The sequence below is a fragment of the Dendropsophus ebraccatus genome, chromosome 11, assembly GCF_027789765.1.
Source record: "Dendropsophus ebraccatus isolate aDenEbr1 chromosome 11, aDenEbr1.pat, whole genome shotgun sequence".
NCBI lineage: Eukaryota > Metazoa > Chordata > Amphibia > Anura > Hylidae > Dendropsophus > Dendropsophus ebraccatus.
In genome coordinates this window covers 98234872-98260467 of record NC_091464.1, presented here as the reverse complement: position 1 = coordinate 98260467, position 25596 = coordinate 98234872, and the positions used below count along the sequence as shown (strand labels likewise).

Sequence of the window (25596 nt, the reverse complement as noted above, 5' to 3'; positions counted from 1 at the left end):
CATCATGTCCTCCCTTTCCCTTCTTCTTCCTGTAACATATATAAAGGTTTCCATCATGTCCCCCTTTCCCTTCTTCCTCCTGTAACATATATAATGGTTTCCATCATGTCCTCCTTTCCCTTCTTCCTCCTGTAACATATATAAAGGTTTCCATCATGTCCCTCCCTTTCCCTTCTTCCCCCCTGTAACATATATAAAGGTTTCCATCATGTCCTCCTTTCCCTTCTTCCTCCTGTAACATATATAAAGGTTTCCATCATGTCCCTCCCTTCCCTTCTTCCCCCCTGTAACATATATAAAGGTTTCCATCATGTCCCTCCTTTCCCTTCTTCCCCCCTGTAACATATATAAAGGTTTCCATCATGTCCCTCCCTTTCCCTTCTTCCTACTGGCTATACCTTCAGCAATACAGCCCAGCATACCATTTATATTATATATACACATACAGCCCAGTACACACACACACACATATATATTATATATATATAATATATATATATATATATATATATATATATATATATATATATATATATATACACACACACACACAAACACACACTGTAGGGATCTTCCCGGGGGATGGTGTGTTTGGACACAGCTCAGCAGCAGACTTGGACTTATAAAACAGCTTGGCGTTTATTTGCAGCATAAACCGTCCATCACAACAGAAATATAACAACACGGTGCTTTTAAAAACAAAACAAAACAAAAGGTCCTGCCCGTCTGGGCACTTACTAACATACAGGTCACCTATCTGACACTTGGATAAGCGATATCGCAGGGTGTGAATAAGTCCCAGCAGCGGCTTTATTCCCAGGTTGCTCCCAAACAGACGCCCAGGCTGATCACTCCTGGCAGAGAGCAAACACTGGATCCTCTGCACGGCTTTTATCTTGTCAGGCTGATTAGGGTCAGAGACACCTGACCCCAAAACCTGACCTGGATCGGGGGGAAGGGAATGGCAAGTCCCACTACCAAAACCTACCTGCCATTCCATGTAAGTCCAGGCCCGGCAATAATAAATAATAGCTCAGCAGCATAACACTGCTGAGCACAGATCCCTCCTGGACTCACCATCTCACATTATGTATTAACCTGGGTGAGATGTACCCCCCCTCGAGCACTTCACCTGTGACACACATATACATATATATATATATATATATATATATATATATATATATATATATATATATATAAACACACACACACACATACAGCCCAGCATACCATTATTTATATATATATATACAGCCCAGCATACCAATATATTATATATATATATATATATATATATACACACATACACACACACACACACACACACACACACACACACATACACACACACACACATATATATTTAAAGGGGTTGTCCGGCGAAAAAAAATTATTCACAGAATAACACACATTACAAAGTTATACAACTTTGTAATGTATGTTATGTCTGTGAATGGCCCCCTTCCCCGTGTCCCACCACCCCCACCCGTGTACCCGGAAGTGTGGTGCGCTATACATTACCTGTCGCGTGCCGACCACGGTCTCCGAGCTGATGACGTGGCCGCGTCATCAGCCGCTCAGCCGCGATTGGCTGAGCACAGTTATGCTCAGCCAATCGCGGCTGAGCTTCGGATGACGCTGCAGAGGGCGGCCGGCACTCGGGAAGATCCGCCAAGCTCCCGAAGAAGACGTCACTGCTGACGATCGGAGACCGTGGACGACACGACATGCGGTGAGTATAATGCACCACACTTCCGGGTCTAGCGTGGGTGGGGGGAAACACGGGGAAGGGGGCCATTCACAGACATAACATACATTACAAAGTTGTATAACTTTGTAATGTGTGTTATTCTGTGAATAATTTTTTTTCGCCGGACTACCCCTTTAATGGTATAAAGGGCTGTATATTTATATTGGTATGTCGGGCTGTATATATACAATGGTATGTCGGGCTGTATATATACACTCACCGGCCACTTTATTAGGCACACCATGCTAGTAATGGGTTGGACCCTCTTTTGCTTTCAGAACTGCCTCAATTCTTGGTGGCATAGATACAACAAGGTGCTGGAAGCTTCCTCAGAGATTTTGGTCCATAGTGACATGATGACATCACACAGTTGCCGCAGATTTGTTGGCTGCACATCCATGATGCCAATCTCCCGTTCCACCACATCCCAAAGATGCTCTATTGGATTGAGATCTGGTGACTGTGGAGGCCATTGGAGTACAGTGACCTCATTGTCATGTTCAAGAAACCAGTCTGAGATGATTCTAGCTTTATGACATGGCGCATTATCCTGCTGAAAGTAGCCATCAGATGTTGGGTCCATTGTGGTCATAAAGGGATGGACATGGTCAGCAACAATACTCAGGTAGGCTGTGGCGTTGCAACCATGCTCAATTGGTACCAAGGGGCCCAAAGAGTGCCAAGAAAATATTCCCCACACCATGACACCACCAGCCTGTGACGTCACAAGCAAAAAAGTAGGGAGGCCGTGGGTGACCACAAAAAACTTTTGAGTTTTTTGTGGTCACCCACGGCCTCCGTACTTTTTTGCTTGTGACGTCACAAGCTCACCTTTAGGGCGGAAGTAAGTGGTGCACGTTGCCGGCCGGAGCGTGCCCACAGTTTTCACTCCGCACCATTACTGCAGATCGGGAGATGGTTCTCTGATACTTCAGTGCAATCACACTACACCGCCTGGACCAGACCGCACTACAGACTATATATGTCCGCACTGCGGACCATCACGTCTTGCCCCGCATGTCTATGATGTCAACTCTGTACACCCAGGTAGGACATTAGATTTCTTACGCTGGTCAGGGTTTTATATCGAGATACATTAGTCAGCTTTGATTGATGGATTAGTGCGTTGACTATAGCTCTGTTATAAGTGATTGTACTATCTCAGCAAGATATCTATAGCTTTCCTCCTTTTTTAGTACGATCTGCCATCGACACCTACTGAGGACTTGAATGCATGTGGGGATTATATATATACAGCCCGACATACCATTATATATACACAGCCCGGCATACCATTATATATATACAGCCCGACATACCATTATATATACACAGCCCAGCATACCATTATATATATATACAGCCCGACATACCATTATATATGCACAGCCCGGCATACCATTATATATATGCACAGCCCAGTATACCATTATATATACACAGCCCAGCATACCATTATATATATATATATATATATATATACAGCCCGACATACCATTATATATACACAGCCCAGCATACCATTATATATATATATATACAGCCCGACATACCATTATATATGCACAGCCCGGCATACCATTATATATATACAGCCCGACATACCATTATATATACACAGCCCAGCATACCATTATATATATATATATATACAGCCAGGCATACCATTATATATATACACAGCCCAGCATACCATTATATATATACACAGCCCAGCATACCATTATATATATATATATATATACAGCCAGACATACCATTATATATACACAGCCCAGCATACCATTATATATATACAGCCCAACATACCATTATATATGCACAGCCCGGCATACCATTATATATATACAGCCCGACATACCATTATATATACACAGCCCAGCATACCATTATATATATATATACAGCCCGACATACCATTATATATATACAGCCCTGTATACCATTATATATATGCACAGCCCAGTATACCATTATATATATGCACAGCCCAGTATACCATTATATATATGCACAGCCCAGTATACCATTATATATATATGCACAGCCCAGTATACCATTATATATATACACAGCCCAGTATACCATTATATATACACAGCCCAGCATACCATTATATATATACAGCCCGACATACCATTATATATACACAGCCCAGCATACCATTATATATATATACAGCCCAACATACCATTATATACACACAGCCCAGCATCCCAATATATATATACACAGCCCAGCATACCATTATATATATACACAGCCCAGTATACCATTATATATATATATACACAGCCCAGTATACCATTATATATACACAGCCCAGCATACCATTATATATATACAGCCCGACATACCATTATATACACACAGCCCGGCATACCATTATATATATACACCCCAGCATACCATTATATATATATACACAGCCCAGTATACCATTATATATATATATACACAGCCCAGTATACCATTATATATACACAGCCCAGCATACCATTATATATATACAGCCCGACATACCATTATATACACACAGCCCAGCATACCATTATATATATACACAGCCCAGCATACCATTATATATATACACAGCCCAGCATACCATTATATATATACACAGCCCAGTATACCATTATATATATATATGCACAGCCCAGCATACCATTATATATATACACAGCCCAGCATACCATTATATATATACACAGCCCAGTATACCATTATATATATACACAGCCCAGTATACCATTATATATATATACACAGCCCAGTATACCATTATATATATACAGCCCGACATACCATTATATATACACAGCCCAGCATACCATTATATATATACAGCCCGACATACCATTATATATACACAGCCCAGCATACCATTATATATATATACAGCCCAACATACCATTATATACACACAGCCCAGCATCCCAATATATATATACACAGCCCAGCATACCATTATATATATACACAGCCCAGTATACCATTATATATATACACAGCCCAGTATACCATTATATATATATATATGCACAGCCCAGCATACCATTAGATTTCCCCACCACCTGGTTGCACTGGTAACTCATTGTGAGGTGTCAGAAATCACTGCCCCTAAATCCTTCTCTTCTGCAGTCTCCACCGATCCAGAACTGCAGATATGATGCTGGATAGAGGATTCCTCCTCCATGTGGAAACAATAAGCTGCAGTTTTCATTGTTTAGAGAAAATATCTAGTAACACTAAATAATTCTCCACATTACTGACCCCTCCTTCCTACAATGCGGAGCCCACTGAGCACACCCACTAGAGTCACATCAGGTAGCATGCTCTGGAGTCCCGAGCCAAACATTTCTTTGGTACAGACAGCATTAGGAGCGTCAGCCCCTCCCCCTCACGTAATGACATCTCACCTCCTCCATACATCATATATATATATATATATATATCCATACTCACAGGTTCTTGGCTGCCCCAAAGCCTCCTGGGAAAATAACTGCATCATGATTCTGAGCTTTCAGCTGTGATAAAGCTGTGATGTCACCACGTGCAATACGGGCTGACTCCACCAACACGTTTCTATAGAGGAGAGCGACAGCACATCAATAACATTACACTCACCTCCAGAGCTGCACTCACTATTCTGCAGTTACATCATGTCTCATCCTCCAGAGCTGCACTCACTATTCAGCTGTTACATCCTGTCTCATCCTCCAGAGCTGCACTCACTATTCTGCTGTTACATCCTGTCTCATCCTCCAGAGCTGCACTCACTATTCTGCTGTTACATCATGTCTCATCCTCCAGAGCTGCACTCACTATTCTGCTGTTACATCAGGTCTCATCCTCCAGAGCTGCACTCACTATTCTGCTGTTACATCAGGTCTCATCCTCCAGAGCTGCACTCACTATTCTGCTGTTACATCATGTCTCTCCCTCCAGAGCTGCACTCACTATTCTGCTGTTACATCAGGTCTCATCCTCCCGAGCTGCACTCACTATTCTGCTGTTACATCATGTCTCATCCTCCAGAACTGCACTCACTATTCTGCTGTTACATCAGGTCTCATCCTCCAGAGCTGCACTCACTATTCTGCAGTTACATCAGGTCTCTCCCTCCAGAGCAGCACTCACTATTCTGCTGTTACATTAAGTCTTTCATCACTGTTTCTAGTAAGATCAGACAACAGAATAGTGATTGCAGCTCTGGATATGGAAGGACTGGCTGATACAATTAGTTCTGTAGATTATATACCCTAACATAGCAGATGTGCGGAGGATGTGGATGTCAACTTCTCCGGCCCCACGAGCCCTGGTGTCTCCCGCACCCCCGGTTCTACAGTGCAGCGCCCCACAGGTCACATGTAAGCTGAGTCCTCTATAGGGGGCGCTCAGGTACCTGCTCTCCTGGGAGGCTTCTCCTTTACTGTGGTCTATGACGTGCATCTGAGGGATGTCCGGGGCAAAGAGCTTCACATCCGCACCCGCACGGCTCAGGTGCACCAGGATCCTACAACACCCAACACACACAATCAGGGGGGTAATAAGTATATAATACACTGCTGTATACCTGCACAGAATGGAGATATATATATACACACTCATACTGGAGGATAATAAGTATATAATACACTGCTGTATACCTACACAGAGGGGAGAGATATATACACACTCATACAGGAGGATAATAAGTATATAATACACTGCTAGATATATACACACTCATACCGGAAGATAAAAAGTATATAATACACTGCTGTATACCTACACAGAATGGGGGGATATATATACACTCATACAGGAGGATAATAAGTATATAATACACTGCTGTATACCTACACAGAGGGGAGAGATATATACACACTCATACAGGAGGGGGATAATAAGTATATAATACACTGCTGTATACCTAGACAGAATTGGGAGATATATACACACTCATACAGGAGGATAATAAGTATATAATACACTGCTGTATACCTACACAGAATGGAGAGATATATACACACTCATACAGGAGGATAATAAGTATATAATACACTGCTGTATACCTACACAGAATGGGGAGATATATACACACTCATACAGGAGGATAATAAGTATATAATACACTGCTGTATACCTACACAGAGGGGAGAGATATATACACACTCATACAGGAGGGGGATAATAAGTATATAATACACTGCCGTATACCTACACAGAATGGAGAGATATATACACTCATCCAGAAGGGGGATAATAAGTATATAATACACTGCTGTATACCTACACAGAATGGAGAGATATAAACACACTCATACAGTAGGATAAAAAGTATATAATACACTGCTGTATACCTACACAGAGGGGAGAGATATATACACACTCATACAGGAGGGGGATAATAAGTATATAATACACTGCTGTATACCTACACAGAATAGAGATATATATATATATACACACACTCATACAGGGGGATAATAAGTATATAATACACTGCTGTATACCTACACAGAATGGGGAGATATATACAAACTCATACAGGAGGAGATAATAAATATATAATACACTGCTGTATACCTACACAGAATGGAGAGATATATACACACTCATACAGGAGGATAATGAATATATAATACACTGCTGTATACCTACACAGAATGGAGAGATATATACACACTCATACAGGAGGAGGATAATAAGTATATAATACACTGCTGTATACCTACACAGAATGGGGAGATATATACACACTCATACAGGAGGGGGATAATAAGTATATAATACACTGCTGTATACCTACACAGAATGGAGAGATATATACACACTCATACAGGAGGAAAATAAGTATATAATACACTGCTGTATACCTACACATAATGGAGAGATATATACACACTCATACAGGAGGATAATAAGTATATAATACACTGCTGTATACCTACAGAGGGGAGAGATATATACACACTTATACAGGAGGATAATAATTATATAATAACACTGCTGTATACCTACACAGAATGGAGAGATATATACACACTCATACAGGAGGATAATAAGTATATAATACATTGCTGTATACCTACACAGAGGGGAGAGATATATACACACTCATACAGGAGGATAATAAGTATATAATACACTGCTGTATTCCTACACAGAATGGAGAGATATATACACACTCACACAGGAGGATAATAAGTATATAATACACTGCTGTATTCCTACACAGAATGGAGAGATATATACACACTCAGGCTGGGTTCACACTATGTATATTTGAGGCTGTATTTGGTCCTCATGTCAGGTCCTCATAGCAACCAAAACCAGGAGTGGATTAAAAACACAGAAAGGCTCTGTTCACACAATGGTGTAATTGAGTGGATGGCCGCCATATAACGGTAAATAACTTCCATTATTTCAATACAACAGCCGTTGTTTTAAAATAACAGCACATATTTGCCATTAAATGACGGCCATCCACTCAATTACAACATTATGTGAACAGAGCCTTTCTGTGTTTTCAATCCACTCCTTATTTTGGTTGCTATACAGCCTCAAATATACAGCCTCAAATATACGTAGTGTGAACATATTATCCTCCTGTATGAGGCTAAGTACATAATGCACGGCTGTATACCTACACAGAATGGGGGGATATATACACACTCATACAGGAGGATGATAAGTATATATCTCTCCATTCTGTGTAGGTATACAGCAGTGTATTATATACTTATTGTTCCCCCCCCCTGTATGAGTGTGTATATATATCCCCATTCTGTGTAGGTATACAGCAGTGTATTATATACTTATTATCCTCCTGTATGAGTGTGTTTATATTTCTCCATTCTGTGTAGGTATACAGCAGTGTATAATATACTTATTATCCTCCTGTATGAGTGTGTATATATCTCTCCATTCTGTGTAGGTATACAGCAGTGTATTATATACTTATTATCCTCCTGTATGAGTGTGTATATATCTCCCCATTCTGTGTAGGTATACAGCAGTGTGTTATATACTTATTATCCTCCTGTATGAGTGTGTATATATCCCCCCATTCTGTGTAGGTATACAGCAGTGTATTATATACTTATTATCCTCCTGTATGAGTGTGTATATATCTCCCCATTCTGTGTAGGTATACAGCAGTGTATTATATACTTATTATTCCTCTCCTGTATGAGTGTGTATATATCTCTCCCCTCTGTGTAGGTATACAGCAGTGTATTATATACTTATTATCCTCCTGTATGAGTGTGTATATATCTCCCCATTCTGTGTAGGTATACAGCAGTGTATTATATACTTATTATTCCCCTCCTGTATGAGTGTGTATATATCTCTCCCCTCTGTGTAGGTATACAGCAGTGTATTATATACTTATTATCCTCCTGTATGAGTGTGTATATATCTCCCCATTCTGTGTAGGTATACAGCAGTGTATTATATACTTATTATCCTCCTGTATGAGTGTGTATATATCTCTCCCCTCTGTGTAGGTATACAGCAGTGTATTATATACTTATTATCCTCCTGTATGAGTGTGTATATCTCTCCATTCTGTGTAGGTATACAGCAGTGTATTATATACTTATTATCCTCCTGTATGAGTGTGTATATATCTCCCCATTCTGTGTAGGTATACAGCAGTGTATTATATACTTATTATTCCCCTCCTGTATGAGTGTGTATATATCTCTCCCCTCTGTGTAGGTATACAGCAGTGTATTATATACTTATTATCCTCCTGTATGAGTGTGTATATATCTCTCCCCTCTGTGTAGGTATACAGCAGTGTATTATATACTTATTATCCTCCTGTATGAGTGTGTATATATCTCTCCCCTCTGTGTAGGTATACAGCAGTGTATTATATACTTATTATCCTCCTGTATGAGTGTGTATATCTCTCCATTCTGTGTAGGTATACAGCAGTGTATTATATACTTGTTATCCTCCTGTATGAGTGTATATATCCCCCCATTCTGTGTAGGTATACAGCAGTGTATTATATAATTATTCTCTAGTAGAGGACACACATATAACCCCAATACACATCTATATACCAGTATATACTTACTCAAACTACATTTTAAAATGACTTACGCTGAAGCCTCATGGATTTCCGTCCCATCGTAGACACCACAGCCAGACAGCACCTGCAGAGATACCGCTACATGGTGAACAAACCTATACAAGATCTTATAGTATACTCCAGAGCTGCACTCACTATTCTGCTGGTGGGGTCACTGTGTACATACATTACAGTACTGATCCTGAGTTACATCCTGTATTATACTCCAGAGCTGCACTCACTATTCTGCTGGTGGGGTCACTGTGTACATACATTACTAATCCTGTATTATACTCCAGAGCTGCACTCACTATTCTGCTGGTGGGATCACTGTGTACATACATTACAGTACTGATCCTGAGTTACATCCTGTATTATACTCCAGAGCTGCACTCACTATTCTGCTGGTGGGGTCACTGTGTACATACATTATATTACTGATCCTGTACTGATCCTGAGTTACATCCTGTATTATACTCCAGAGCTGCACTCACTATTCTGCTGGTGGGGTTACTGTGTACATACATTACAGTACTGATCCTGAGTTACATCCTGTATTATACTCCAGAGCTGCACTCACTATTCTGCTGGTGGGGTCACTGTGTACATACATTACTAATCCTGTATTATACTCCAGAGCTGCACTCACTATTCTGCTGGTGGGATCACTGTGTACATACATTACAGTACTGATCCTGAGTTACATCCTGTATTATACTCCAGAGCTGCACTCACTATTCTGCTGGTGGGGTCACTGTGTACATACATTACAGTACTGATCCTGAGTTACATCCTGTATTATACTCCAGAGCTGCACTCACTATTCTGCTGGTGGGGTTACTGTGTACATACATTACAGTACTGATCCTGAGTTACATCCTGTATTATACTCCAGAGCTGCACTCACTATTCTGCTGGTGGGGTCACTGTGTACATACATTACTAATCCTGTATTATACTCCAGAGCTGCACTCACTATTCTGCTGGTGGGGTCACTGTGTACATACATTACATTACTGATCCTGAGTTACATCCTGTATTATACCCCAGATCTGCACTCACTATTCTGCTGGTGGGGTCACTGTGTACATACAGTACATTACATTACTGATCCTGAGTTACATCCTGTATTATACTCCAGAGCTGCACTCACTATTCTGCTGGGATGGTCACTGTGTACATACATTACTGATCCTGAGTTACATCCTGTAATTCTTTTTATTAGAAAAATATAAAACATAACAAGTATAACTACATAAACATAAATGCGGCTCCATCGGCCAGAACAAGAACAAATACAAAGCTTTTCTGCTTATAACAAAACCAACAAATCAATAAATTCTGAAATAATAATCATATTTTCTATAAGGAAATCCTCCCTCACACCTGCCTCACCCGGCCAGTCCAGCTTCATAATAAAACACTACCCCCCAACTTACCCTTACTACTACTATTACTACCCCACCACCGCTACTACCTACCCCACACTCACACCCCACAGCACACAGAAATAATATAGTAGACACTCTGTCTAGACCAAACCAAGAATCTATAACATGCTCTGAGCCATTCTCGGCTCTAACTCAACATAGTCCCAGTCTGGACTTTTTTTTTTATTTTTTTTAAAGGGAACCTGTCACCCCCCGTGCCGGGGTGACAGGTTCCCGACCCCCCGTTAGAGACCCCTATACTTACCTCATCGCGCCGGGTCCCGCTTCTGGATTTGGTCGGGTCCCGGAGATCTCAGCCGCTGCAGCCCGGTGCGTGCGCTGAGAGATGAGTCCAACACCCATAGAGAATGACGGAGCGCTGGACTCTCCTGTCATTCTCTATGAGCGTTGGACTCATCTGTCAGCGCGCGCGCCGGGCTGCAGCGGCTGAGATCTCCGGGACCCGACCGACTCCAGAAGCGGGACCCGGCGGGATTAGGTGAGTATAGGGGGTTCTAACGGGGGGTCGGGAACCTGTCACCCCGGCACGGGGGGTGACAGGTTCCCTTTAAGCACGCACACACACACACCTTACCCTGCAAACCCAACACACAAAGCCCCCCCACACACACACACGCACCTTACCCTGCAAACCCAACACACAAAGCCCCCCCCCCACACACACACACACACACCTTACCCTGCAAACCCAACACACAAAGCCCCCCCCACACACACACACGCACACGCACCTTACCCTGCAAACCCAACACAAAAAGCCCCCCCCCCCCACACACACACACCTTACCCTGCAAACCCAACACACAAAGCCCCCCCCACACACACACACGCACCTTACCCTGCAAACCCAACACACAAAGCCCCCGCCACCACACACACGCACCTTACCCTGCAAACCCAACACACAAAGCCCCCCCCTCCCCCATTTTTTCTTCCAGATACATAACTCCCGTCCAACCACCACACACACTATACAACTTTAACAGTTATGAAAATATCCCAATACCAACTTAAGAATATGAGGTCCGGCTGCCTTAGAAGACACAAATAAAATAATAATAATAAAATTACAGCAACCATATCAGACATAAACCTATCTAATACACTAACTATAAGCCCCATCACCCACACCCCAAATCTGGACATGAGTCTGGGTCCATAAGTTCAGTTCTTGTCCCTCAGTGACCCATGCCAGAACCCCAAGTACTCATCCAGGGAAAAACAACCCCCCCCCCCCCCCGCCTCCCCCCATCACCCCTCCCAACCTATCCTATACCCCAGAACTTATACAATAACTATAATTGTCAGTAAGGCTTATCCAGCCCTAAATTACCATACCTAAAAATAAAGTACACACCATAACAATATCCCATAACACCAACACATTATGACATAACAGCAAGGTTCAAGTTCGGTAGCCTGTAAGCCCTTTACTGTTTATAACTTTATAGAAAACAAAAAGCTAAAGGGTACAAACACACACACACCGTATACACAGCAAATATGCAGCAGATTTGATGCTGTGTTCAGTTATTTAGATCTAATCTGCTGCGTATTTGTTGCATATTTGCTACGTATTGCAGCAGTAAATACGCTGCGTATACAGTGTGTGTGTTTATACCCATAGTGTCATGCACAGCCCCCCACCGGGATCGGAGGATGGCAGACCGGGTACCATAATAATTTATAACCTATCCCTGACTATTCACCCTACCCTCTCCCTACTACTATCCCTAAATATTAATCTAACCCTCACACTCTCCCTACCTCTGTCCCTTCCTACTCTCTCCCTAACCAGAATTATGGCACCTCACCCAGTGGGCTCAGTACCTAGGGCACAGCAAAGGAAAACCCTCTCCACAGGAGAGAAGCCCTACTGGTACCCAGCCTGCCATACTCCAAAGACCTGATCTTCCCAAGGTCACCAGTGATGTTCCTACAGACCTCCACCTCGGAGAGGACTCTACGCTGTGTAGATACTAGACACCGTGCGTTCCACGTGTGGTACCTAACCACTAATCTGACTAAGAATAACGTGCAGCAATCTCGGCCACCCAGGTTCCTGAATACTCCATAAGCCCACTCCGGATAGGTGAGACTGACTAACTGACTCCAACCTATGGAGGCGCCCACCCTGGTGTAAACCCCTATATTGAAGGGACAATGAAGCAGGAAATGATCCATGCTTTCCAGCGTATTTCCACACTCCTCTCGGGGACACCCCCGATCATCGGAGCTCCTGCACTTCAAATTGTCCCTCACATATAGCTTCCCCTGGAAGCAGCGCCAGGCCAAGTCCAAAAACTTCTGGGGGATCCTCTTGAGTTCAATACACTTAACCAAACCCTCAGATCCCCACCTGGGCAATGGCCTCTGGACCAGGTGCCTCTGGAAATGGGTCAACAGAACCCTTTGGTCAAGGAATTTCCTTGATTGAGTCCTGATCTCCCACATTCCCAGACCCCACCTACGTATCATCTTCAGAGTCGGGGTAGCGTAAGCTGGAAGATATCCATGGGGTGTACGAAGGTCCTTCACTCGCCCTCCTGTCTCCCATTCCTGGAAGAAGGGCCGAAACCATTCCCTACAGGAGAGTACCCACAGAGGAGCCCTCTCTTTCCAGAGGTTTGCGATGTTAGCTTTCAAGAAGGTGTTCACTAAGAACACCACAGGGTTCACCATAGACAAACCCCCAAGTCTCCTTGTGCGGTACGTAACCTCTCTCTTGACCAGGTTCAGCCTATTCCCCCATAACAGCTGGAAGAACAGGCTGTAGATCCTAGTATAGGAAGCCTCTGGCAAGATACATACACTGCCCAGGTAGATAAACAAAGGGAGCAGGTATGATTTGATCAGGTGTACCCTTTCCCTGAGGGTCAAAGACCAACCCTTCCACTGGTCCACCTTCTGAGCGGCATTCTGGAGCCTACCATCCCAGTTTTTAATGGGGTAATCGCCCTGGCCGAATGTAATGCCTAGGATTTTTGCCGAGTCTTGGGGCCCTGGAAGGGTGTCCGGGAGATCGAACTCGGGATCTCCCCCTCCCAGCCAGAGACTTTCACACTTATCCGGGTTGATGCTGGACCCAGATGCCTCTGAGTAGCGGTCCACCTCTGGCATCACCATATCGACCTCCTCTCTCGAGGACACAAAGACAGTGACATCATCAGCGTACGCTACCACTCTCAGAGTGGCTTCTGGCTCCTCCAGGCTCATCCCGACCCCTGCCAATGGTCCACAACCAACCCTCCTAAGGAATGGGTCGATGGCGAACACATACAACAGTGGGCTCAAAGGACAGCCCTGGAGAACACCAGACCCAACCTCAAAAGAGCGGCCAGACCAACCGTTCAACAGCGGGAAACTCTCTGCCCCTGCATACAAGATCTTAAGCCAATTATCAAATGTATCTGGTAGGCCATATCTTAGAAGGACGGACCAGAGGTACTCGTGGTTCACCCGATCAAATGCTTTGGCCTGATCCAGGGACAGCAAGTACCCCTTCCAAAGACCCGCACTACTCCGCTCCACTGCCTCCCTGACACTAAGGACAGCACTTAAGGTGCTTCGGCCTGGAACAGAGCAGTGCTGAGCCCCCAAAAGGAGCCGGGGTGCAAACTTCACCAGCCGATTAAACAGTATCTTGGCCAGAATCTTCCTGTCCACATTGAGAAGAGCTATGGGCCTCCAATTCTCAATACGGCTCGAATCTTTACCTTTTGACAGAAGAATCAGGGCTGACCTCCTCATTGACCTCGGCAGAGTGCCCGGAGAGACACTCATTGAAGACCTCGGCCAAGAGGGGAAGCAAGAGGTCCCTGAAGGTCTTATACCACTCAGATGTTAAGCCATCTGGACCTGGCGATTTCTTCAGGGCAAGCCCTTCAATCGCCAGTCTAACTTCCTCTTCCCTGATCTCTTCTGCCAAAACATCAAGAGAGGGGTCTACCCCTGGCTCAGGAACGGCGTCAGCCAGGAAACCCGACATCACATCCCGATCTAGATCCTTCCTCCCCAAGAGGTGTGAGTAAAAGGATCTGACGACCTCCAGGATCCCTGATCTGGACCGGTTCAGAGATCCCGTACTATCAACCAGTCCAGTCATGATTTTATTACTCACTGACATCTTACAGTTTCTGTAGGGGTCGGGCGAGCGGTACCTCCCGAAATCCCTCTCAAAAACTAAAGATGCGTGCCTATCATACTGACACCTCATGAGCAAGGCTTTCACTCTGGAGATCTCCTCTCCTCCAGTCGAGACGAGATGCTCGAGTTTCCTCCTCAGGCCCTGATACACACGATACCTATTCAGAGACCTGAGGCTCGAGAGCTGGCGGAAGAACCTCGCAACCCGATTCTTGAATGTCCCCCACCACTCTGACTTACTACTACATAGGCCCAGTAGAGGTACCTGACTCTGAAGAAAATCCTCAAAGGATTGTCTTACCTCTGCTTCTTCCAGGAGGGACGAATTCAGCCTCCAGTAGCCTCTACCCATCCGGGGGGTCTCTGAAACATTCAGGGAAAACAAAATTAGACAGTGATCGGAGAACTCCACCTCAACCACGGACACTGCGGAAGAGACGGCTTCCTCCTTTAAATAAAACCTGTCTAATCTAGACCTGCAGCTACCTAGATGATAGGTGAAACCCGCGTGGCCCGAGGGGGTCCGGATGTGGGCATCCTCTAGGCGAGCTTCCCTAACTATACTAATCAGGGCCATGCTATCATAAGCCAGCTTGTCTTTGGCGCCTCTCCTGTCCTGAGACCTCGTGATAGTGTTGAAGTCTCCACCAAAGACCACCTGCCGACTCGTAAAAAGAAAAGGCTTAATCCTCATGAAGAGGCTTTTATGGTCCCACTTAGTTTGTGGGGCATAGATGTTAATGAGCCGGAGCTCTTGCCCCTCCATGAGGACATCCAAGATCAGGCACCTTCCCATTTCCAACTCGATAACCCGTCTGCATTCTACAGGAGCTGTAAAAAGGACCGCCACCCCACTATACGGCTCAGCCGCAAGAGACCAGTGTGAAGGCCCATGCCTCCACTCTCGCTTGGCTTTTACTAGCAAGGCTTGGTCTGTCAACCTGGTCTCCTGCAAAAACAAAATGTCGGCGTTAATACGACCGAGAAAATCAAAGGCTGCGAATCTAGCCGTATCCGACTTAATGCTTGCACAGTTAATGGATGCCAGAGTCAATGGGGTGAGTGCCGCCATCCTGAGTGATTGAGTTAAACAGCCTTACTTATTTACTTTTTCCCTTTCTTCTTACCCCCCTCCCCATCAGAGGATGACCCTTTAGACTTTTCTTTATTCCTTTTCAAGGATGTAGACAAATCCATCCCTGGATCCTCATCTCCAGACCCTGGGGCCACCTGACCTCCCGAGGAAACTGCCTCTGGAGGAGCAGGCTCGGCGCCCCCTGGAAGCTCCTCCACCTCCAAACCCCCTTCTCCAAGGGTCTGGTACCTATTGGATAGAATAATCAGAGGGGGGTTAGTCGGGTCTTCCTTAGACACATGGCCCGTAACACCAGAGGAGGATTTAGAGGAAGCACCAGACTTCCCTTGTCCCTGCCTCCTTTTGCCACACTTAGGTCTTTCATCTTGCCATTTCCCACCATCCTCATCCAAACTTTCATATTGGGAGGAACTTGAGGAAATGGCCCTCTTAGCTTCTTCCTTACGAAGTCTCCTCATCTCTTCGCTTCCAAGGTCCCTGCTCCTTCTGCGCTTCTCCTCTCGTTTGAGCTTAGAGGGGTTCTTGTTTTTCACCTTCTTCACTGGCCCTGGTGCCCCTTCTCCTTTGCTGGTTCCCTCCCCAGGTGAGGCAATCTCAAGGCTCTCCCCATTCTGAGCGGCCACAGCATTCGAAAATGAGCGGGGACATCGGCTAAACGGGTGACCAAGGTCACCACACAGGTTACAGCGAATCCGGCCACAGCTGGCAGTCAGATTAGCCTCCGCACAATGCACAAATCTGTTTATTACAATTTGCGCTAAAGTGGGTGGGATCACCACACTTGTGGCACAGCTTCGGCTGTCCCTGGTAAAAGACTTGGATTCTATCGTGTGCTAGGAAGGCAGCCGATGGTATGTGTGTGACAGTGTTCCCTGAACGTCGTAGACGGACGGAAAACGTCCAGGCCCCAGACCATATGCCATGGTCATCCAGATTTTTCTTGCGGACATCAGTCACTTCCCCAAACCTGCCCCAAGCCCATGTCTTTCTATATAGAAGGACAGGTCGACCTCCTGACCCTTTACTTGGAGTGTTCTATCCCCTTTACGCGAAGCCTCCAGGAGGCGTCGTTGTAAGTTACCTTCCCCAGGGTTTAGAGAGGAGGATCCCCTAGGACCCCCAGCAGTGACATTTGCATAGCTCCTGGAAGGAGCGGCCACCGCTGGGGGGGCAGCCGGACCATCCCCACTCCCCACAGAAACTTTAGCAGAAATAACATTTACATTGGCAGAATCAGAACCAACAGGAGACACAACACTGGAAGTCATATCCCCCTGCCTAGCTGTACTGGACTGACCCGGGTGTAATCTGGCTGGTTTTAATATATTTCTGCTGCTGCTGGCTGTCACGCTGGCATCCCTGGCATCCTTGGGCTCATGGGACTTTGCAGCAGTCCTCCCTTTGGGAATTTGGGAGGAAGCTACTTTGCCACTGTGTTTGCCCTCAGCCTCAGCCAATACCCCTGCTTCAATTTCTTTAACAGCCAGCAGCATTGCTAGGTTGGTATCATCCGCACTCTTATGTCCATGTTCCTGCTGTACCAGTCCGGTAGCTGCCGAAGTGTTTTCTTGTGAAACGCCAAAAGTTTTTACTTTATCTTTAGCTCCGCCCCCAACAGCCCCACCGCAGTGCCGCAACTGAGCAGGGACAGGCACCGCGAATTAAGCTGCCGAGAGCGTTGCACCAGACGCCTGGACACTCCCCCCTCCGCCTGCAGAGGAGCATCTCTCAGCGCCAGACCCGCTATGGGAGCCGCCTGCTCCCTTGTCTCCACTGCTGCCTGGCCGCCCGAGCTCCACACCAGCCCTTGGTGCCCGGGCACTCCCTCCTCATCTGCAGGGGAGTGCTGTACACCACCAAAGCCCCCTGGTCGAAGGCATGCCACCTTGTCCGGCCCCTCGGCCGTCCCTGCACTTGCACCCGCCTCACTACCTTGACAAGTGGGGCTGGCGCTCTCCGACATCTTTACTGTGTTCTTCCCAGTGTTCTGGCCCCGCTCCACATTTGTAGAAGCAGAGACGGGCAGATTACCGGGGGCTGCTCCCTGAACTGACTTTGCAGGAACATAAACAAGATTTAGTTGCTGTGATGGTTTTTTTGGTCTTTTCTTCTTTGCAACTTTGTCTTCTCCCAAGTCCTCTCCAAAGCTGAAATTATCCAGGTGCACCGGGGACTCCATGCTGACGATTTGGGCCATCAGCGCACCTCCGCCATCCTCCTCCTCACCAGCAATTGGATGATGGTAGCGCCACCTGTGCTGCAGGAACGCTGGCTTGGGATGTGTTCGCACTCTGCATTGGTTACGATTCAGCTTCCCCGCTTGCTGCCAAAGAGACCTCAACTGATTCAGCTTCCATGTCTTGCTCATCATCATCATCATCATCACTGCTCTCTTCATCCGCTGAGCAATCACTCTCATCCTCCTCTTTTTTGGGGGACTTCATTTTGGCAAACCTGTCCTCATTCAGCAGCTTCTCCCTGAAGACATCGCTCCCCTCCAGGATAACCATCCTCTGCAGCTCCAGCTCTCTCACCTCCTGCTGCAGAGTCTTCACCTTAGCTGTGAGTCCAGGTTTCTGCTTCTTTGGGGCTGAGCTGGCTCTGTGTTTTGCAAACTTCAGGTCTTCTCTTAACCCCTTCAGCCTTTTCCCAGCTGCTCATACTCAGTGAGCTTTGCAGCTATCCTGGAGCCATAGGTGGCTGCAGACTCCCTGGGCCCCCTGAGACCCCACTGCTCCACCACCTGACTCTCCTGGGAGCCCCTCCGTGCAGCTGCACCTGCACCCCGTCTTCCGCTCACCTTGCTTGCAGGCTTTCCTTGCATACTTGGAGCCTTGCAGCTCCCACCCGTCGCTGGAAGGGCTGGGTCCACATTGCTGCGAACCCTACTCGATCTTCTTACCCCTCCAGCCGGAGCGCTGGCCGGTAGCTTACTCTCTACACCCCCCGCCGGCCTTGACCGGGAGGTGGAGGTCAGGGGATCCATGCTGAAGACTCTCCCAGGAAGCTGCCACCTTCCTGGGGAAGCAGGTGGTGAATCAGCCTCTCTCCTCCTGGAAGTGTGGAGCTCAGGAGCAAACGCAGACACACCCAGTAACCACACCCTCCAGAGCTGCACTCAGTATTCTGCTGGTGGGGGTCACTGTGTACATACATTACATATCCTGTATTATACTCCAGAGCTGCACTCACTATTCTGCTGGTGGGGTCACTGTGTACATACATTACTGATCCTGTACTGATCCTGAGTTATATTCTGTATTATACTCCAGAGCTGCACTCACTATTCTTCTGGTGGGATCACTGTGTACATACATTACTGATCCTGTATTATACTCCAGAGCTGCACTCACTATTCTTCTGGTGGGGTCACTGTGTACATACATTACATTACTGATCCTGAGTTACATCCTGTATTATACTCCAGAGCTGCACTCACTATTCTGCTGCTGGTGGGGTCTCTGTGTACATACATTACATTACTGATCCTGTATTATACCCCAGAGCTGCACTCACTATTCTGCTGGTGGGGTCACTGTGTACATATATTACTGATCCTGTATTATACTCCAGAGCTGAACTCACTATTCTGCTGCTGGTGGAGTCACTGTGTACATACATTACATTACATTACATGGCCGTTTCTAGTGGCGGGCGGGCCGGGCGACCGCACAGGGCGCCGACAGCTAGGGGGCGCTGGCCGCCCGGCCCATCAGCTGCCCAGATCGCCGCCACCCCGCCCGGCGTGCGCCCCCCGGGCCAGTCCCTCCAGGCAGCCAGATCTAGTACAGTGAGCTTCCGGCACAGGCAGCCTGCCACACACCTGCCCGGAAGCTCACTGCTGTAGCCCCGCAGCGCCCGGACTTCTCTCTTCTGTTTGGCAGTGGACATGTGACGTGATCACATGACCGCCGCTGAGGAGAGAAGTCCGGGGGCGCTGCGGGGCTACAGCAGTGAGCTTCCGGGCAGGTGTGTGGCAGGCTGCCTGTGCCAGAAGCTCACTGTACTTACAAGATCAGCTGCCAGACAGAGGGAGACGCTGCCGCAGGATCCAGGAGAGGGGAGTGTATTTTTTTTTCTTCTCATAACTGCTAAAATGTGGGGGCTACAATGGGGCCAATAGTATGGAAGGCTACACGGGGGGGGGGGAGGCTACATGGGGGGAGGGCTATACTATGGGGGGCTATTTGGATGGGGGGGCTACTCGGGGGGAGAACTATACGATGGGGGGCTACTCAGGGGGAGGGCTATACTATGGGGGCTACTTGGATATACTTTGGGGGGCTAGGCTATACTTTGGGGGTCTACCCGAGGGGAGGGCATTACTATGGAGGGGCTACACAGTGGGTCTATACCATGGGGGGCTACACGGGGAGAAGGCTATCCTGTATGGGGCTATTACTATCTGTACTGCACAGGGGGATTAGTACTATAAGGGGGAACACTGGGGGGATTATTACTATAAGGGGGAGCACAGGGGGGATTATTACTATGGGGGGCACTGGGGGATTATTACTATTGGGGGGCAAAGAGGGGATTATAACTATAGGGGGAAGCACAGGGGGGGATTATTACTATAAGGGGGAGCACAGGGGGGATTATTACTATGGGGGGGCACTGGGGGATTATTACTATTGGGGGGCAAAGAGGGGATTTTTTCTATGGGGATAGAGCACAGGGGGATTATTACTATGGGGGGAGCACAGGGGGGATTATTACTATGGGGATAGAGCACAGGGGGATTATTACCATGGGGGGAGCACAGGGGGGATTATTACTATGGGGATAGAGCACAGGGGGATTATTACTATGGGGATAGAGCACAGGGGGGATTATTACTATGGGGATAGAGCACAGGGGGATTATTACTATGGGGATAGAGCACAGGGGGGATTATTACTATGGGGAGAACAGGTGGGATTATTACTATGGGGGGAGCACAGGGGGGATTATTACTATGGGGATAGAGCACAGGGGGATTATTACTATGGGGATAGAGCACAGGGGGGATTATTACTATGGGGAGAACAGGTGGGATTATTACTATGGGGATAGAGCACAGGGGGATTATTACTATGGGGGGAGCACGGGGGGGATTATTACTTTGGGGATAGAGCACAGGGAGGGATTATTACTATGGGGGGAAGCACAGGGGGATTATTACTATATGGGGGCACAGCAGTGGATCCTACATACAGGGGACAACCCACATACCTACTGACTTCACTGCACATGACACAAAAAAGTGGAAGTTGTTGTAAAAGTGCGAAGCCTAAGATGTTTGTCTGGCAGGTTCAGAAGAGATGAATTGTAGCTGCAAGAAATCATCATGGAGGTCTGGGCCAGAAGGATAGGAAAAGAGAAGTTACACCTCAGATCCAAGAAGACGTCACCTGTAAGTAACGGAATTACTTTTTTTTTTTTTTTGGGGGGGGGGGGGGGGGGGCGCTTTTAGCAAGATTCGCCCTGTAGTCCAAATTACCTAGAAACGGCCCTGTTACATTGCTGATCCTGAATTACATGCTGTATTATACTCCAGAGCTGCACTCACTATTCTGCTGCTGGTGAGGTCACTGTGTACATACATTACATTACTGATCCTGAGTTACATCCTGTATTATACCCCAGAGCTGCACTCACTATTCTGCTGGTGGGGTCACTGTGTACATACATTACATTACTGATCCTGTATTATACCCCAGAGCTGCACTCACTATTCTGCTGGTGGGGTCACTGTGCACATACATTACATTACTGATCCTGTATTATACCCCAGAGCTGCACTCACTATTCTGCTGGTGAGGTCACTGTGTACATACATTACTGATCCTGAGTTACATCCTGTATTATACTCCAGAGCTGCACTCACTATTCTGCTGGTGGGGTCACTGTGTACATACATTACATTACTGATCCTGAGTTACATCCTGTATTATACTCCAGAGCTTCACTCACTATTCTGCTGGTGAGGTCACTGTGTACATACATTACTGATCCTGAGTTACATCCTGTATTATACTCCAGAGCTGCACTCACTATTCTGCTGGTGGGGTCACTGTGTACATACATTACATTACTGATCCTGAGTTACATCCTGTATTATACTCCAGAGCTGCCATCACTATTCTGCTGGTGGGGTCACTGTGTACATACATTACATTACTGATCCTAAGTTACATCCTGTATTATACTCCAGAGCTGCACTCACTATTCTGCTGGTGGGGTCACTGTGTACATACATTACATTACTGATCCTGCGTTACATCCTGTATTATACTGCAGAGCTGCACTCACTATTCTGCTGGTGGGGTCACTGTGTACATACATTACTGATCCTGTACTATACTCCAGAGCTGCACTCACTATTCTGCTGGTGGGGTCACTGTGTACATACATTACATTACTGATCCTGCGTTACATCCTGTATTATACCTCAGAGCTGCACTCACTATTCTGCTGGTGGGGTCACTGTGTACATACATTACTGATCCTGTATTATACTCCAGATCTGCACTCACTATTCTGCTGGTGGGGTCACTGTACACATACATTACATTACTGATCCTGAGTTACATCCTGTATTATACTGCAGAGCTGCACTCACTATTCTGCTGGTGAGGTCACTGTGTACATACATTACATTACTGATCCTGAGTTACATCCTGTATTATACTCCAGAGCTGCACTCACTATTCTGCTGGTGAGGTCACTGTGTACATACATTACATTACTGATCCTGAGTTACATCCTGTATTATACCCCAGAGCTGCACTCACTATTCTGCTGGTGAGGTCACTGTGTACATACATTACTGATCCTGTATTATACTCCAGAGCTGCACTCACTATTCTGCTGGTGGGGTCACTGTGTACATACATTACTGATCCTGTACTATACTCCAGAGCTGCACTCACTATTCTGCTGGTGAGGTCACTGTGTACATACATTACATTACTGATCCTGAGTTACATCCTGTATTATACCCCAGAGCTGCACTCACTATTCTGCTGGTGGGGTCACTGTGTACATACATTACTGATCCTGTACTGATCCTGAGTTACATCCTGTATTATACTCCAGAGCTGCACTCACTATTCTGCTGGTGGGGTCACTGTGTACATACATTACAGTACTGATCCTGAGTTACATCCTGTATTATACTCCAGAGCTGCACTCACTATTCTGCTGGTGGGGGCACTGTGTACATACATGGGATAAGAAGCCGGGGACTGTGGGGGATTTCAGCTCTGAGGTTAGTCACACATGGGGCAGTATGACGGGTCACGTGACCCCGTGTACTCCGCTCCTCAGCGCGCTATATAGAGGCTCTAGGGCTGTGTACATATTTATAATCTATACGCACCACTGCTACTTTAGGCGCGGGGTTTCCCGGTGTGGTATGCAGGGCCCGGGCCCCCAGCAGGGGCAGCCGGCGGAATCCCCGTACACTCAGCGCCGCCGCCATGACCTTCAGCCGGCTGATTGGATCCGACTTCTGTGAAAAGCATACGATAATCCCGGACACTAGAGGCCGCTGCCGCCATCTTTCTGTAGCCCTAGTATTGTTTCAACGACGTTCTTTGATATGACGGATTCAGATAGAACCAGCGCCGCCCAGTGTAGACATCTAGATTCGTCATATATTTATAGTTGGCGCCCTCTAGCGTTTACATAGGGATTTGTCTTATAGTAACGTTGTCATGGTAACGGCTTCACCCGACAAGCTACTTGAGGTAATGAATGTTCAGAAAGTGATGCAGAGCGTCCCCCAGGGTGTATCTCAGGGTGTATCTCAGCACAGAGTGTATCCCCCATCCAGTATATCCCTATACTCAGTGACGACCCCAGCTGTATGTAAGCATATGATGTGATACTGTCTGCACAACTCATGTATCTAAGCTTATCGTGATACTGTCTGATGAGGCCATGTATCTAAGCTTATCGTGTAATACTGTCTGCAGAACTCATGTATCTAAGCTTATCATGTGATACTGTCTGATGAGGCCATGTATCTAAGCTTATCATATGATACTGTCTGAGGCCATGTATCTAAACTTATGTGATACTGTCTGATGAGGCCATGTATCTAAGCTTATCATGTGATACTGTCTGATGAGGCCATACACCTAAGCTTATCATGTGATACTGTCTGATGAGGCCATGTACCTAAGCTTATCATGTGATACTGTCTGATGAGGCCATGTATCTAAGCTTATCGTGTGATACTGTCTGCAGAACTCATGTATCTAAGCTTATCATGTGAAACTGACTGATGAAGCTATGTATCTAAGCTTATCATGTGATACTGTCTGATGAGGGCTGGCTACTATATAAGAGACTATGGGGAGGGCTGGCTACTATATAAGAGACAATGGGGGAGGGCTGGCTACTATATAAGAGACAATGGGGAGGGCTGGCCACTATATAAGACTATGGGGGAGGGCTGGCTACTATATAAGAGACTATGGGGGAGGGCTGGATACTATATAAGAGACTATGAGGAGGGCTGGCTACTATATAAGAGACTATGGGGAGGGCTGGCTACTATATAAGACTATGGGGAGGGCTGGCTACTATATAAGAGACTATGGGGAGGGCTGGTTACTATATAAGAGACTATGGGGAGGGCTGGCTACTATATAAGAGACTATGGGGAGGGCTGGCCACTATATAAGAGACTATGGGGAGGGCTGGCTACTATATAAGAGACTATGGGGAGGGATGGCTACTATATAAGAGACTATGGGGGAGGGCTGGCTACTATATAAGAGACTATGAGGAGGGCTGGCTACTATATAAGAGACTATAGGGGAGGGCTGGATACTATATAAGAGACTATGAGGAGGGCTGGCTACTATATAAGAGACTATGGGGAGGGCTGGCTACTATATAAGAGACTATGGGGAGGGCTGGCTACTATATAAGAGACTATGGGGAGGGCTGGCTACTATATAAGAGACAATGGGGGAGGGCTGGCCACTATATAAGAGACAATGGGGAGGGCTGGCCACTATATAAGAGACAATGGGGAGGGCTGGCCACTATATAAGAGACAATGGGGAGGGCTGGCCACTATATA

The 25596-nt window shown here is 46.3% G+C and overlaps 1 protein-coding gene across 1 annotated transcript in view; it reads right to left on the bottom strand.

Moving 5' to 3' along the window:
- The window catches only part of LOC138767263 (glutamine amidotransferase-like class 1 domain-containing protein 3, mitochondrial), a 45872-nt gene extending 21839 nt beyond the window's left edge, over positions 1–24033 (bottom strand). The window contains exons 1-4 of the mRNA XM_069944682.1: positions 23881–24033; positions 9857–9909; positions 6159–6269; positions 5219–5338 (exon numbers count right to left, since the gene is read on the bottom strand). Coding sequence (XP_069800783.1) covers positions 5219–5338; positions 6159–6269; positions 9857–9909; positions 23881–23982 — 386 coding nt within the window. The 5' untranslated portion in view covers positions 23983–24033. The remainder of the gene's footprint in view (positions 1–5218; positions 5339–6158; positions 6270–9856; positions 9910–23880) is intronic.
- Between the last annotated feature and the right edge of the window lie 1563 nt (positions 24034–25596).